General features: G+C 56.9%; 1 protein-coding gene across 1 annotated transcript in view; it reads right to left on the reverse strand.

Moving 5' to 3' along the window:
• AGRN (agrin) overlaps nucleotides 1-12934 on the reverse strand; it is a gene marked incomplete at its 5' end in the record, with an annotated part of 61728 nt that extends 48794 nt beyond the window's left edge. The window contains 2 exons of the mRNA XM_031062541.1: nucleotides 1056-1076; nucleotides 12661-12934. Coding sequence (XP_030918401.1) covers nucleotides 1056-1076; nucleotides 12661-12934 — 295 coding nt within the window. The remainder of the gene's footprint in view (nucleotides 1-1055; nucleotides 1077-12660) is intronic.
• Nucleotides 12935-13828: the final 894 nt, after the last annotated feature.

Below are 13828 nucleotides of genomic sequence, written 5' to 3' on the forward strand. Positions count from 1 at the left end.
GAGGAGCAGCAGCCAGCAGAGGATGCTGTGGCCTCGGGAAACGGCCCCGTGCTCCTCCCCGGGCTCGGTGTCCCCGTGTCCCCCGGGCCATGCCCTGGCAGCGGGGCTCGTTCCCAGCGCATCCCTCGGGATCGCTCTCACCCGGATCAGCGGGGAAATCCGGCTTTATGCAGCTCCCTCCGCAGCTGGGGCTGGTTCAATCCCCTCAGCTTCTCTGGCAACGAGGGGCAGCTGAGCTGGCACAGCCTCGTCCCACCCCGCACCGCCCCAAAAAGCTGCTTTGGGCTGGCAGTGATCCCAAACCTCCTGGGGTGAGCAGAGAAGGGAAGAGGAGCAGCTCCAGCCCCAAATTTGGGGCAGTCCTGGTTCAATCCCTTCTCTTCAGCTTCTTTGGCAACCAAACCTTGTCCAACCTGGCCCTGGGCACTTGCAGGGATGTGCCAGCTTCTCTGGGCACCAGTGCCAGCATTTACCACCCTCACCGTTAAAATTTATTCTATTTATTCCACCAAATCTAAACCCTCCCTCCTCCAGCTTACACCCATCCCTGCTTCTCTTTCCTTTCCCCTAAAATTTCCCAAGGAATTCCTGCACACCGGAGCTCCCCAGGTCAGCCAGGAGCAGGACAGGAATTCCCTGGATCTGAGCAACGCCCCAGCCGCGCCCCCATGAGCAGCCCAGTGCTCCCAGTTTGCCCAGGGCCAGCCCAGAGAGCCCGGCCCGCCCTCCCAGGCCGCCGGGGAGTGAGAGGCTGAGCATGGAGAGGAAGGTGAGGGAAACACGAGGATGGAGGGGAAGATGAGGGAAACACGAGGATGGAGAGGAAGATGAGGGGAACACGAGCATGGAGAGGAAGGTGAGGGAAACACGAGGATGGAGAGGAAGATGAGGGAAGCACGAGGATGGAGAGGAAGATGAGGCAAGCACGAGTTGAGGAGCTCCCACAGCTCCAGCACATCCCCAGGGATGAGGATGACGGGGACTAAGCCAGCCAGGCTGATGGCGGATGGAGAAAATGGCAATTTTGGGGTTTTTGTTTTAGCCCCACCACTTACCGGCCAGAAGCTTCCTATGTTCTTTAGAAAGCAGAGGAGGAGAAAAAGGAGAGAAGAAATCAGGTTAGAAGCAGGAAAACAGGAGCAGCCCCCAAGCCTTCCTCCTCCCCAAGCCCCCTCTGGCACCTGACAGGGAGGAGCTGTCCCCAGGGGGACAAGGAGGGGACAGCAGGGCTGGCTGCTGGGGGTTTTGGGGACATTCCTGTTTGCTGGGGGGTGTCAGCTCTGTCACCTCGGGGACAGTGTCACAGTGCCCGGTGCCACATCAGAGCCACGCTCCAGGAGCTGTGCCTGGCACAGGAGTGCTGCCACCACCCCTGGCACTCCCTGGTGTCCCCTGGCACGCCACCACACCCCTGAGGGCAGCCCGGATGTGCCCGGGACAGGTGACACAGGACAATGACACGGGACAATGACACGGGACAGGTGACACGTGCCCAAGGCCAGCAGGGAGGAGCAGTGCCAGGGGCACACAGCTCCGTGCCTGCCCATTCCCAGCCTTCCCCAGCCACGTCCCCCGGGCTCGGTGCTGGTGACAGAGTGTCAGTGCCACCTCCGGGTGTGAACAACCGGGAATGTCCTCCCCGGGGTCCAGGGAAATCAGGGCAGGGAGGAGATGGAGCTGCCCGGGCTGGAGCCCCAGAATTCCCCCAGGGAACGGGAACTGCAGCTCTGAGCACCGGGAGGGGACAGGAGGGGACAGGAGGGGACAGGAGGGACAAACCCCAAACTGCCCTCGGGGGCGGAGAGCACGTGGAGTGAGGGGGAAATGGGGAGAAGTGTCAGGGTGCTCTGGGAGAGCTGCTGGGGCTGCTTCGGGGTGGGGAACGTGGTCCCACAAGGGTTAAAAGGGCCCTGGGGGGCCCTCGGCCACGCTGGACACTTGACCACGAGCCAAGGGTCACTCATGGGGACACCAGACCATTCCTGTGCTCAGCCACAACCACTCATGGGTCTGGATGGACACTCCAGCCCCTTTCCAGACAATTCCTGTCCTCTCCATGACCCCCTGTCCCTCAGAGATCCCACAGCCACACTGGACACTTGACCACGAGCCAGGCTGGACACTTGACCCCTGGAGCCACAAGCCAGGGATGACTCCTGGATGACTCCAGACCATTCCTGTGCTTGGCCACATCTACCCAGAGCTCTGGATGGACATCCCAGCCCCTTTCCAGACAATTCCTGTCCTCTCGATGGGCCCCTGCCCCTCAGAGACCCCACAGCCAGGCTGGACACTTGACCCCATGGAGCCCCAAGCCAAGGATGACTCCAGACAATTCCTGTGCTCAGCCACATCCACCCACAGCTGGATGGACATCCCAGCCCCATCCCACACAATTCCTGTCCATCCCACAGCTCTGTGTCCCTCAGAGACCCCACAGCCAGGCTGGACACTTGACCCCACGGAGCCACAGGACAAGGATGACTCCAGACAATTCCTGTGCTCAGCCACATCCGCCCTTGGCTCCAGACAGACACCCCAGCCCCTTCCCACACAATTCCCATCCAGAGCTCCCCCAGCCCAGCAGGGCTCCCACATCCCCCTCTGATTTCCAGAACAAAGGTGCCATTGAGCCCAGCCTGCCTCTCCTTCCAGCCCCTGCAAAACTCCCCCAGATTTCTGATTTTCTCCTTGCTGGAGCTGCAGTTCCGTGCGGCAGCTGTGAACATCGAGGAGAGAGGCAGAGAAGTTTGTTTTGGCCCAGATTAAATAAAGCCAAACCCGAAAGGAGGGCGGGAGGCTCCGTGCCAAGGTCAGGGGGAAGTTTCCTGTCGCAGACATCTTTTATGGAAAATCCTTTCCTTAGGACTTTTCCTCCTGAGAAGCTGAGAGGCCTCAGGAACAAAATGCAAACAATGATTTTCTGCTGCTGTGGGATGCAACAGGTGCATCTGTGATTGGCTCATGTGGTTGTTTCTAATTATTGCCAATCACAGCCCAGCTGGCTCGGACAGAGAGTCTGAGACAGAGCCTTTGTTATCATTCTTTCCTATTCTATTCTTAGCTAGCCTTCTGATGAAATCCTTTCTTCTGTTCTTTCAGTATAGTTTTAATATAATATATATGATAAAATAATAAATCAGCCTTCTGAAACATGGAGTCAGCTCCTCGTCCCCTCCCCAATCCTAGAACCCCGTGGCACGGTCCCAGTGTCCCCGGGCACGGGGCACACCCTGGGCAGGGGCAGGGGCAAAGCTCAGCTGGGCAGGCTGCTCCCGGCCCGGAAAGGAGGCTCTGGGATGGCTTAACCCAGCCACGGGCAGGGCAGGGGGGACTGTCCCAGTCCAGGAGGGGAAGCTGCTGCCTTGAGGGATGGGGTTGGGCAGCTGGCAGTGCCCAGAGCCAGCGCCAGGGCTGGGACAGCCAGGACACACCAGCCGCCACTTGGGATTTGAAGCAGCCGCCCGATGCTGACACTTCGTAGATGTCCTGTGATTATTCCTCTGCATTTCTATCGGCTGAGGAGGATCTTACTCTTCTAGTATATTAATGACAATCGACTTCCAATCCTTAGAATCTGGTTTAAATCCAGAGAAGAGCAATAAACATAATCTCATTCATACTAATCCTTCAATCCCTCCGAGAGAGCTTCTCCCTTTTCCTAGAGCCTGGCAAGGGATTGAGGAATCTTCTGAAGTCTGGGGCACGCTTTTGTTAATTAGGCACTAATTAGGCGCGTTTCAGCACATCTGACCCTGCCTCCCTGCAGAGCTGGGATTTTGGGATTGGGAGACGAGGTTTTGGGATTGGAAGATGAGATTTTGGGACTGGGAGAGGGGATGGGAGCTCAGGAGCATCCCCAGAACCAGGATGGGAGCTCAGGAGCATCCCCAGAGCCACACCAGGACAGAGGGAGAGGAAGAGGCCGGGACTGCCCCACCTTCCTCCCTTCCCCAGCTCTGCAAGTCCCCGAAAGGCTGCCAGGATTGAAACCAGATGTGTAGGAAGTGTCTCATTAGCTGTAATTGCTTCGGGAGGATTTGAGGTTTCCCCTCTCTGCCACCACCACCAAAAACACTCGGAAGGAGCGGGACAAGGGGAAGAAACAACCCCTCAAGGCAGAGCTTGTGCTGCACAAACGTTTGGGGTGGAAGGCAGGGAAAGTTTATTCAGACGGGGCTGGCAGCAGGCTGGGGGATCTGAAACCATCCCGGCAGATTAGGCTGGAAAAACTCCGCCTAAATCCCACTTTCCTGCCTCAGCAGGGCCAAATGAGCCGTGAAATGGGCTCAGAGCTCCTGAAATGGGCTCAGAGCTCTGGCCCTGGCACCCTCCTGGCTTCCAGAGGGGGAAAACAGGCACAGGACACGCCAGGAGCTCCTTCCCCAAGTTTGGGACACTCCAGGAGCTCCTTCCCCAGAGCTCAGGGCACTCCAGGAGCTCCTTCCCAAAGGAGGAGCTGCAGCCCCTTGATTTGCGGTGGGAGCAGCACCAGGGGGCCAGCCGAGCTGTGGGGCTCCTCCTGGCGTGTCCGTGTCCCCAGCGCAGCCCCCGGCGCTGGCAGCACAAAGGGCGCCTGTGTTGGAGCCTGGCGCTGGTCCCCGGGCAGGCAGCCAGGGCTGGCAGCTCCCAGCAGAGCAATCAAAGCCCCGTTTGTGCTGCTGAGCCCCCCGAGCACGGCTGGGGCACCCACGCAGGGAGGCAAGGGCACAGCAGCCTGCTGGGGACAGCCCTGCGCACAGATGGGGACACGGGGACAGGATGGGGACATGGGGACAGCCACAGCCCCGCACACAGATGGGGACATGGGGACAGGATGGGGACATGGGGACAGGCACAGCCCTGCGCACAGATGGGGACAAGATGGGGACACGATGGGGACACAATGGGGACACAGGGACAGCCCTGCGCACAGATGGGGACATGGGGACACAATGGGGACACAGGGACAGCCCTGCGCACAGATGGGGACATGGGGACAGGATGGGGACACAGGGACAGTCACCGCCCCGCACACAGATGGGGACACGATGGGGACAGGAGCCAGCCTGGGCTGAGGAAAGGCTGTGCCATGGGTGGGCTCCGGGATCCCTGAAACCCCTTCCCTTCCAAGGCAGGGACTGGGAATGACCCGGGACGGATCCCTGCTCCACCATTCCAGCACGGACACCCCCAGATCCCTCCTGCTGTGGCACAGATCTGGCGATGCCACAGCTGGACAGGATCAGCTCCCAGCGGGAATTGTGAGCCCGCATTCCCAGCACAGACCCGGCCCCTCTGCCCGCCCCAGGCAGTGCATCCCAGCTTCCCAAACTCCCTCCTCCCCAGCAGCACAGCCTTTCCAGCGTCCCCATTCCCCTGCAGTGTCCCCAGATGCCAGCTCCCCCCAGGAATCCCACTGGCCTCTCCTTTGCCTTTGCTGCTTTAAAGTCGCTTTTCCGCCGCCCTGAATAATTGACGGGAACATGAAAATTTAAACTCTTTCAAGATTCCATTAAAATTCATTCCCTTCCCCTTGGGAGAGCTGCCACTGCCACAGTCCCATGTAGGGCAGCTGCCTCCCTTCCCAGGATTCACCTCCAGAGCGAATTCCCTCGGAATTGTTTCATGGAGACCCCAAGGCAGCATCCTGCATCCCTGCCCATCATCCCTCCCCGAAGCAGCATCCTGCATCCCTCCCCATCATCCCTCCCCAAAACAGCATCCTGCATCCCATCAACATCAGCCTGCTCATCCCATCCCTCCTGATCCCAGCAGCAATCCTGCAGCTCTGCCTCCTCCTGCCCACTGAGGATCCTTCATTTCCCTGCATTCCCAGGACGATGGGATCCTGAATTTCCCTGCATTCCCAGGATAATGGGATCCAGCATTTTCCAGCATTCCCAGGATGATGGGGTCCTGAATTTCCCTGCATTCCCAGGATGATGGACCCAGCATTCCCCAGCATCCCAGGATGATGGGGTCCTGAATTTCCCTGCATTCCCAGGATGACAGGGTCCTGCTGGGATCCAGGACTGCAGCCCCTCATTCCCTTCCTCACAGGAACTGTGGGCTGGGATTCCCAAAACCCCTCATCCCCAGCTATTCCTGTTTTGCATCCCATCTTCCCTGACCCTGAGGAGTAACTGAGGAATAACCTCAGGGTTAGCCTCAGGAATAACCAAAGGAATAACCTCAGGAACAATTGAAGAACAACTGGGGAATAATTTAAGGAATAATCTAAGGAATAACTGAGGAATGACCTGAGGAATAACGTAAGGAATAACTGAGGATCACCCTGAGGAATAATCTGAGGAATAACCTAAGGGATGACCTGAGGGATGACCTAAGGAATGACCTGAGGAACAACTGAGGAATAACCTGAGGAATAATCTCAGGAACAACTGAGAAATAATCTAAGGAATAAACTGAGGAATAACCTAAAGAATAATCTGAGGAATAACTGAGGAATGACCTGAGGAAACCATCATACAGCATTAAAAAAAAAACCAGTAAAAAATAAAGGCCAGAGCTGCTTCCAGTGCTCTTAAAACGCCACCAATACCACCAAACCCTTTTCTGGGAGCACCCTCTGCTTCCCAGCGGCTTCCCAGCCCCTTGCAGCCCTGCCGAGGCTGCTGGGCAGCTCAGGTTTCCCCGGGAAGCTGGAGTTAATTAACTGTCACACCCTTGGGCAAAGCCCTCCCAATTCACCCCACTTGACCAAGTGACCCCGAGGATTTGGAGCAGGCTCCATAAATCCCAGAGCCACGTGGGGTTTGTTTTCCCGGAGGGAATCACCGGGGAGTTCACACCTCCCTTTCCAGCACTCCATCCTCAGCGCCCCTGAGATCCCCTTTGGCCAGGGAATTTTATATCCCCGCTCCTGTAACAAGGAGAGAGGGGTTTTATCCTGTCCCCTCTGTGCCCCCTGCCCAGGGAGCTCCAAGGAACAGGGAGATCCATCTCACAGCCTCAGGAACCACACACACCACCCTCGTGTGGCTTTTCCTGCCCCACTCTCCATCCCAAAGAGAAGAGGAATGATGTTCTTACCTAATGAATAATCCACAATCCAGCAGGGACGGGGCAGCACATGGAAAAAAAAAAACACACAGGGAAAAACAGTTGGATCAGATCCAGGGGAAATCCTGCTCAGGAAAAGGGCCCAGCCCTGCTCCTGCCTGGGCATGGACAGCAGCTGGACCCTCACCCCAAAAATGCTGCAGCCCCCTCCTCCCTCTAGAGCAGAGATTCCCCCCCAGAAAAGGTGCAGAACCTCAGGGAAGAGATTTCCCCCCCAAAAAGCTCCAGCCCACCCTGCAGAAATTCCCCCCCAAAAAAGCTGCACCCCCAGAGATTCACCCCAAAAATCCGCAGTGTCGTAGAGCAAGGGCTCACCCAATACATTTGCAGCCCCCCAGGGTAAAGATTCACCCAAAAAACTCCTGCATTTTCCCCTAAAAATTCACCCCAAAAATCCTGCCTTTTACCCCCAGAGATTCACGCCAAAAATCCTGCAATTCCCCTGAGAGATGCACCCCAAAATTCCCACATTTCCCCCCAGAGATTCACCCCAAAATTCCCACATTTCCCCCCAGAGATTCACCCCAAAACCTGCAATTCCTCACAGAGATTCACCCAAAAAAAACCCCTGCAATTCCCCCCAAAATTCCTACATTTCCCCCAAGATTCACCCCCCAGAGCAGGGGTGACCCCAGAGCTGCAGCCCCAGAGGGGCCCAGCGGGGAGGGCAGCGCTCCTGTCCCGTCCCAGAGCAGGGAGGCCAAGGGGGCAGCAGGGCCAGGCCCAGCAGAGCAGCTGCTGCTGCCAGGGCTGGTGCCAGGGTTGCCAAGGCTGCCGGGCTCTGTTATCCACCAACAGCCTTTGAAGTCAGGGCCCAGGAATGTCCCCGTGCCACGGAGGGAGGGACAGGGAGCCCGGAGCCAGCAGAGCCACCCGGCTGCTGCCCAGGAGCATCCCGGGGCACAGCCCCTGGGCAGGGACTCACAGCATCAGAGAATCCACAGAACTCACAGAATCACAGAACTCACAGAATCAGAGAATTCACAGAACTCACAGAATCACAGAACTCACAGAATCAGAGAATTCACAGAACTCACAGAATCACAGAACTCACAGAATCAGAGAATTCACAGAACTCACAGAATCACAGAACTCACAGAATCAGAGAATTCACAGAACTCACAGAATCACAGAACTCACAGAATCAGAGAATTCACAGAACTCACAGAATCACAGAACTCACAGAATCAGAGAATTCACAGAACTCACAGAATCACAGAACTCACAGAATCAGAGAATTCACAGAACTCACAGAATCACAGAACTCACAGAATCAGAGAATTCACAGAACTCACAGAATCACAGAACTCACAGAATCAGAGAATTCACAGAACTCACAGAATCACAGAACTCACAGAATCAGAGAATTCACAGAACTCACAGAATACAGAATCCACAGAATCCACAGAATTCACAGAATCTACAGAATCCACAGAATCCAAAGAATCCCAGAATTCCAGAATCCACAGAATTCATAGAACTCACAGAATCCACAGAATTCTCAGAATGAATTCACAGAATCCACAGAATCACAGAATCCACAGAATTCCAGTTTGGAAGAGCCCCTCAAGACCATCGAGTCCAACTCTCAACTCAGCCCTGGCACCCAGTGCCACATCCAGGCTTTGTTAAACACACCCAGGGATGGGGACTGCAGCACCTCCCTGGGCAGCCATTCCAGAACTTTATCCCCCTTTTCTGTAAAACACTTCATCACCCTTTCTGTAAAACACTTTTTCCCAACATCCAACCTGAATTTCCCCACTGGAGGGGAACGAGGAATTCCGTGAGGAACCGAGGTCTGACCTCCTCGTTATGGTGCAGCTGGAACCACCCAGCAGAGCCAATTCTCCATTTTTCATCCATTTTTCATCCGTTTTTATCCATTTTCATCCATTCTCCACCCATTCCAGAGCTGAGATGCGATTTCCCCCCACGCACAGTGCAGGATCAGCACCCCGAGCTCCCGGGGCCACATTCCAGCCCTGGGAGCCCTCTGGACAGACAGACAGACAGACAGACAGCTGGGAAGTGTCCGTCCTGCAGATCCCAGGGCACGGGGTCAGCCTTCTGAGCTCTCAGGGAAAAAATCCCTGCTGGAAAACGGAGCAAAAGGCACGGCCTGTGTGTGTGGAAAGCAGGATTCTGGGCTTGGAGCTGGGCCCTTCTCTTATCAGGACAGATGTGGTGGCCAGAGGGTCCCCAGGGTCCCCAGACAGCAGCTCCAGCCCCCTCTGCTCCTTCCTTCCACCCTCGGCCTGCTCTGGGATGGATTCCAGAGCTTCTCCAAAGGGTTCCCACGCCTGGAGGGGCTGGAACGGCCAAAATCCTCCCCCGGGGATGGAGCAAGGCTGTGAGCGCACAGAGCCCAGTGCTCCCAGTGCTCCCAGGGCTCCCAGTGCCCTGGGAGGCCCCCATGGGACGCTCCCGAGGAGGAGGAGGAGGATGAGGAGGGACAATGCACAGAATGCAGCAGCAGGAAAGCCCTCCTAAAGGCTTCCCCCACCCCTCCTCTCCCCAGGCTGGAAAAGCCCAGCCATGGAACTTCCATGGAAAAGGAGGATCTGGGCTGGGAATGTCCCCAGCACCCACATCCCTCCCCACCCCAGAGCCTGAGACCCCAGACCCGCAGCGGGGCATGGCTGGGGCAGCCTGGCAGCTCCAGGGAGCCAGCAGCTCCCAGAAAAGGCTGGGAAAGCTCCCCGGGGCACAGGAAGGACAAGTGCAGGCTCTGAGCAGGGCTGGGACGAATGGAAAAGCAATTCCAGCTGGGATTTCTGTGCCTGGGAGCTGGGGCTTCCATGAGCGGCGTGGAAGGGCCAGCTGGGGGCAGGAGAAGCTTTGGGACGCAGAGTTTAAAGGGGATTTGGCAGGGATGCTCAATGAGAAGCAGAGCAAACCCCTCCCAAACCTCCCAGGAGTTTTTATCCATCACTGCCAAGGGGAAGGATCCTGTTGTGCCCAGAGGGATTTGGACATGAAAGCCTGACAGGTTCCTGGTGCTGCATCCCAAAAAAGGCTCCATCCCACTGCAGCAGCAGGGACATTGCAGCTCCTTCCCCCTTCCCTGAACAAGCCCTGGGGAAGCAGAGCAGGACCCTGGGTCTGTCTGTCCGAGGCAGGAGAAAGAAGGCAGCAGGACTGGGATGTGTCCTGGATTAAAGCAGCTCTGCACTAAAAAATAGCCCCGCACCAAAAAAAGTATATCTGGACCCAAAAACCAGCCTTGGACCAAGAAAAATAGCCCTGGACCCATAAAAACCCGCTCTGGACTCACAAAAACAGATCTGGACCCTAAAAACCAGCCCCGGATCCCAAAAAGCAGTCCTGGATCCCAAAAACAGCTCTGGACAAAAAAAAACCAAAAACAGCCATGGACCCACAAAAACCAGTCCTGGACCCTAAAAAACAGCTCTGGACCCATAAAATCAACCCTGGACCCAAAAACCAGCCCTGGACCCACAAACACCAGCCCTGGACCCAAATAAACAGCCCTGGACCCACAAAACCAGCCCAGCCCCCCGTGCTCTCCTGAGGGAGTGGGTGGGAAAATGCAGCCTTTGATGTTCCACCGAGCGGCTCCAAAACAAAGCTGGGCCACGGGAGATAAAAACACCAGGCAGACCTCGCCGCGGGACGCATCCGGGAGACGGGCTGGGAAAGAATTCCATGGCCGTGGAGGGCACGGCTGCGCCAGCGGCACGGACAAACCACAGCATGGCTGCTTTCCTCTCCCAGCACAGCAGCAGAGCCCCAAACGCAGCGTGATGGGAAACACCACCCTGGGAAAGCTGCTCTGGGCAAGGCAGGTGCCTCCACAATATTCCCCTGGCGTCCCTTGGTGAGCTCTGGCGTTGCCCAAATTCCCTGGAATTGAGGCACCAATGGTGCCTTCCTGATATTCCCCAAATTCCCCGGAACTGAGGCACCAATGAAAATCCTGATATTCCCCTAACATCCCTGGAAATTGTCCAAATTCCCTGGAGCAGGCAGCACTGGCACCTCCCCAAAATTCCTTTTGCATCCCTTGAAAATGCCCAAATTCCCTGGAATTGAGGCACCAGTGGTGCCTCCCCAATATCCCACTCACACCCCTGGAAGTTCCCCAAATTGCAGGGAAGAGGCACCACTGGGGCTCCCCAATATCCCCTTCACAACTCTGGAAATTGCTCAAATTCCCTGGAAAAGGCACCAGCAGTGTCTCCCTAATTTCCCTTCACACCCCTCGGCGAGCTCTGGCATTGCCCAAATTCCCTGGAACTGAGGCACCAATGATAATCCTGATAATCCCCTCACACCCCTGGAAAGTGCCCAAATTCCCTGGAGCAGGCAGCAGCGGCACCTCCCCAAAATTCCTCTTGCATCCCTTGAAATTCCCCGAATTCCCCGGAACTGAGGCACCAGCGGGGCTCCCCAGTTTTCCCCTCTCCCTCCTGGAAATTGCCCAAATTCCCCGGGGTTTCTCCCGGCCCTGGCAGTGCCCAGATTCCCGGGAAGTGCCCGGAGCTGCTGGCAGCGCCCCAAGGGGAGGCTGCCCTGGATCCCAGGGATGCATTGCTGGAATTCCAGGCTGGCAGGGCAGGAGCTGCGCCAGGACAGGGCACGGGAACGCAGCTCAGGCAGGGGAACTGGGCACGGACTGGACACGGACTGGGCATGGACTGGGCAGGCACTGTCCGGTCCAGAGTTACTGGGCAGAGACTGACCAGCCCAGGGATGCTGGACAGAGAGAGACTGGTCAGGCCAGGGCTACTGGGCAAAGAGTGACCAGTCCAGAGCTCCTGGGCAGAGAGAAACTGGTCAGGGCTACTGGGAAAAGACTGACCAGTCCAGGGATGCTGGACAGAGAGAAACTGGTCAGTCCAGGGCTACTGGGCAAAGAGTGACCAGTCCAGAGCTCCTGGGCACGGAGAAACTGGGCAGAGACTGGTCAGGGCTACTGGGCAAACAACTGACCAGTGCAGGGCTACTGGGCAGAAAGAAACTGGGCAATCCAGGATTACTGGGCAGAGACTGCCCAATCCAGGGCTCCTGGGCAGGAGGAACGGCCTGGCAGCCTCGGGAGCTGATCCTGCAGGAAGTGCTGCAGGATGTCCCAGCCTCCCACTCCAGATTAAAATTCCACAGGAATTTGCTCAACAAACGGAGCCTCTCAGCTCCTGCCACCAGCCCGGGGATGTTTCACATTTCTGCCACAGGGAGGGAGGGAAGGGACCCTGGGGCTTGAGGCGGGTGGGGATGGGACAGGGCAGGGACCCCAAATCATCACCCTAAATCATCACCTGCCCATCATCCACTGACCCCAAAATCAGTGCCACCACCCCAAAACCACAAAAACCAGCACAACACCCCTCAACCACCACACCTAGCAATCCAGGGACTGGGAATCCCACAAAAACCCCCAAAAAACCCCATAACAGCCTCATTTTCCACACAGTGCTCCACCTCCTCCAGGCTGTGCAGGGTGATGCGCATCAGGCTGGAGCTGAACTGCCCATTCAGGGGCTGCAAACCCCACAAAACCTCCACGAAAACCCCAAAAACCCACAAAAAACCACCCCCAAAAAGCCCACAAAACCCCCACGAAGTCCTCACCTTCCACGCAGTGCTCCACCTCCTCCAGGTTGCGCAGGGTGATGCGCATCAGGCTGGAGTTGAGCATGAGCTCGTTGCGGTGCGCCGGCCACAGCGCCTGCGGCGCGGGGTTCACGAAGAAGATGCGCGTGTCGCCCGTGGCCACCTGGTTGTCACAGATCAGCGGGTCCCCGAAGCCCCCGATCACCACCTTGTTGCCCCCGTCCAGCAGGATCTCGTGGGTGACGATGTCCTTGCCCTTCAGGTAGCGCCAGACCCGCACCTGCCGCGGGGAGGGGAGAGGTCACCACGTTGGTGTGCTTTGGGGGATCCTGTTCTGCTCCCTGGGCTCTTCTTTCCTCTTCTGGGCTCCCATCTTCTCTCCCTGGGCTCCTCTTGCCCTCCCTGGGCTCCTCTTTTCCCTCTCTGGGCTCCCATTTTCCCTTCCTGAGCTGTTTCCCCTCCCTGGGCTCCTGGCAGACAGATTTATCCCCCAGCAAAAGGAGCCATTCCCAGGTTTCTGCCCGCGCTCCTTTGGCCCTCCAGGTGTCCCCCAGACCCAGGGGCTGCTCGGACACGGAGATTTCTCCCGGGTGCCAAATTCCTCCCTGAGCACCTCCAGTCCAGAGCTCAAACCAGGGGCTGAAACCTCGCTGGGGGCCCCAGGGAACGCAAATCCTGTGATCCCTGATCAACCTCAGAAATTTTTGTTTTGCTTTGGGTTTTTTGGGGGTTTTTTTGTTTTTTTTTTTGGGGGGGAGGCTGTTTTTTAGGGGGGGGTTTGATTGTTTGTTTGTTTGTGTTTGTTTGCTTGTTTTGTTGGGTTTTTTTTTTGTTTTTTTGCAGCCTGAGCTCCAGAATTTCAGCCCTGATGGAAAAGGCTTCAAAGTTCACGCTGAGCTTGAGCCAAGCTCCCGCGGAGTGTCCCTGGCAGGCTGGCAGGACGGGAATGGGGTCATTGCCACATTGCCTGTGGCCGCGGCACCACAAGGCACAGCCTCCTGCTCGGCCTCACCTGCCAAGCGGGAAAAGGGAATAAATTCAGAATAAATCCAGCGCTGCCTGTGCCCTGCAGGCACAAATCCAGCAGAAGAACCGAGTTTAGGAGATTCTGTTCTCTTCATGTTTTCTCCTGCTGGTGAAATATTCGCAGCAGGACCTCGGGCTCGGGGGTCTGCGCTCTGAGGCA

The sequence above is a fragment of the Geospiza fortis genome, unplaced genomic scaffold (genome assembly GCF_000277835.1).
Source record: "Geospiza fortis unplaced genomic scaffold, GeoFor_1.0 scaffold662, whole genome shotgun sequence".
Taxonomy (NCBI): Eukaryota; Metazoa; Chordata; class Aves; order Passeriformes; family Thraupidae; genus Geospiza; species Geospiza fortis.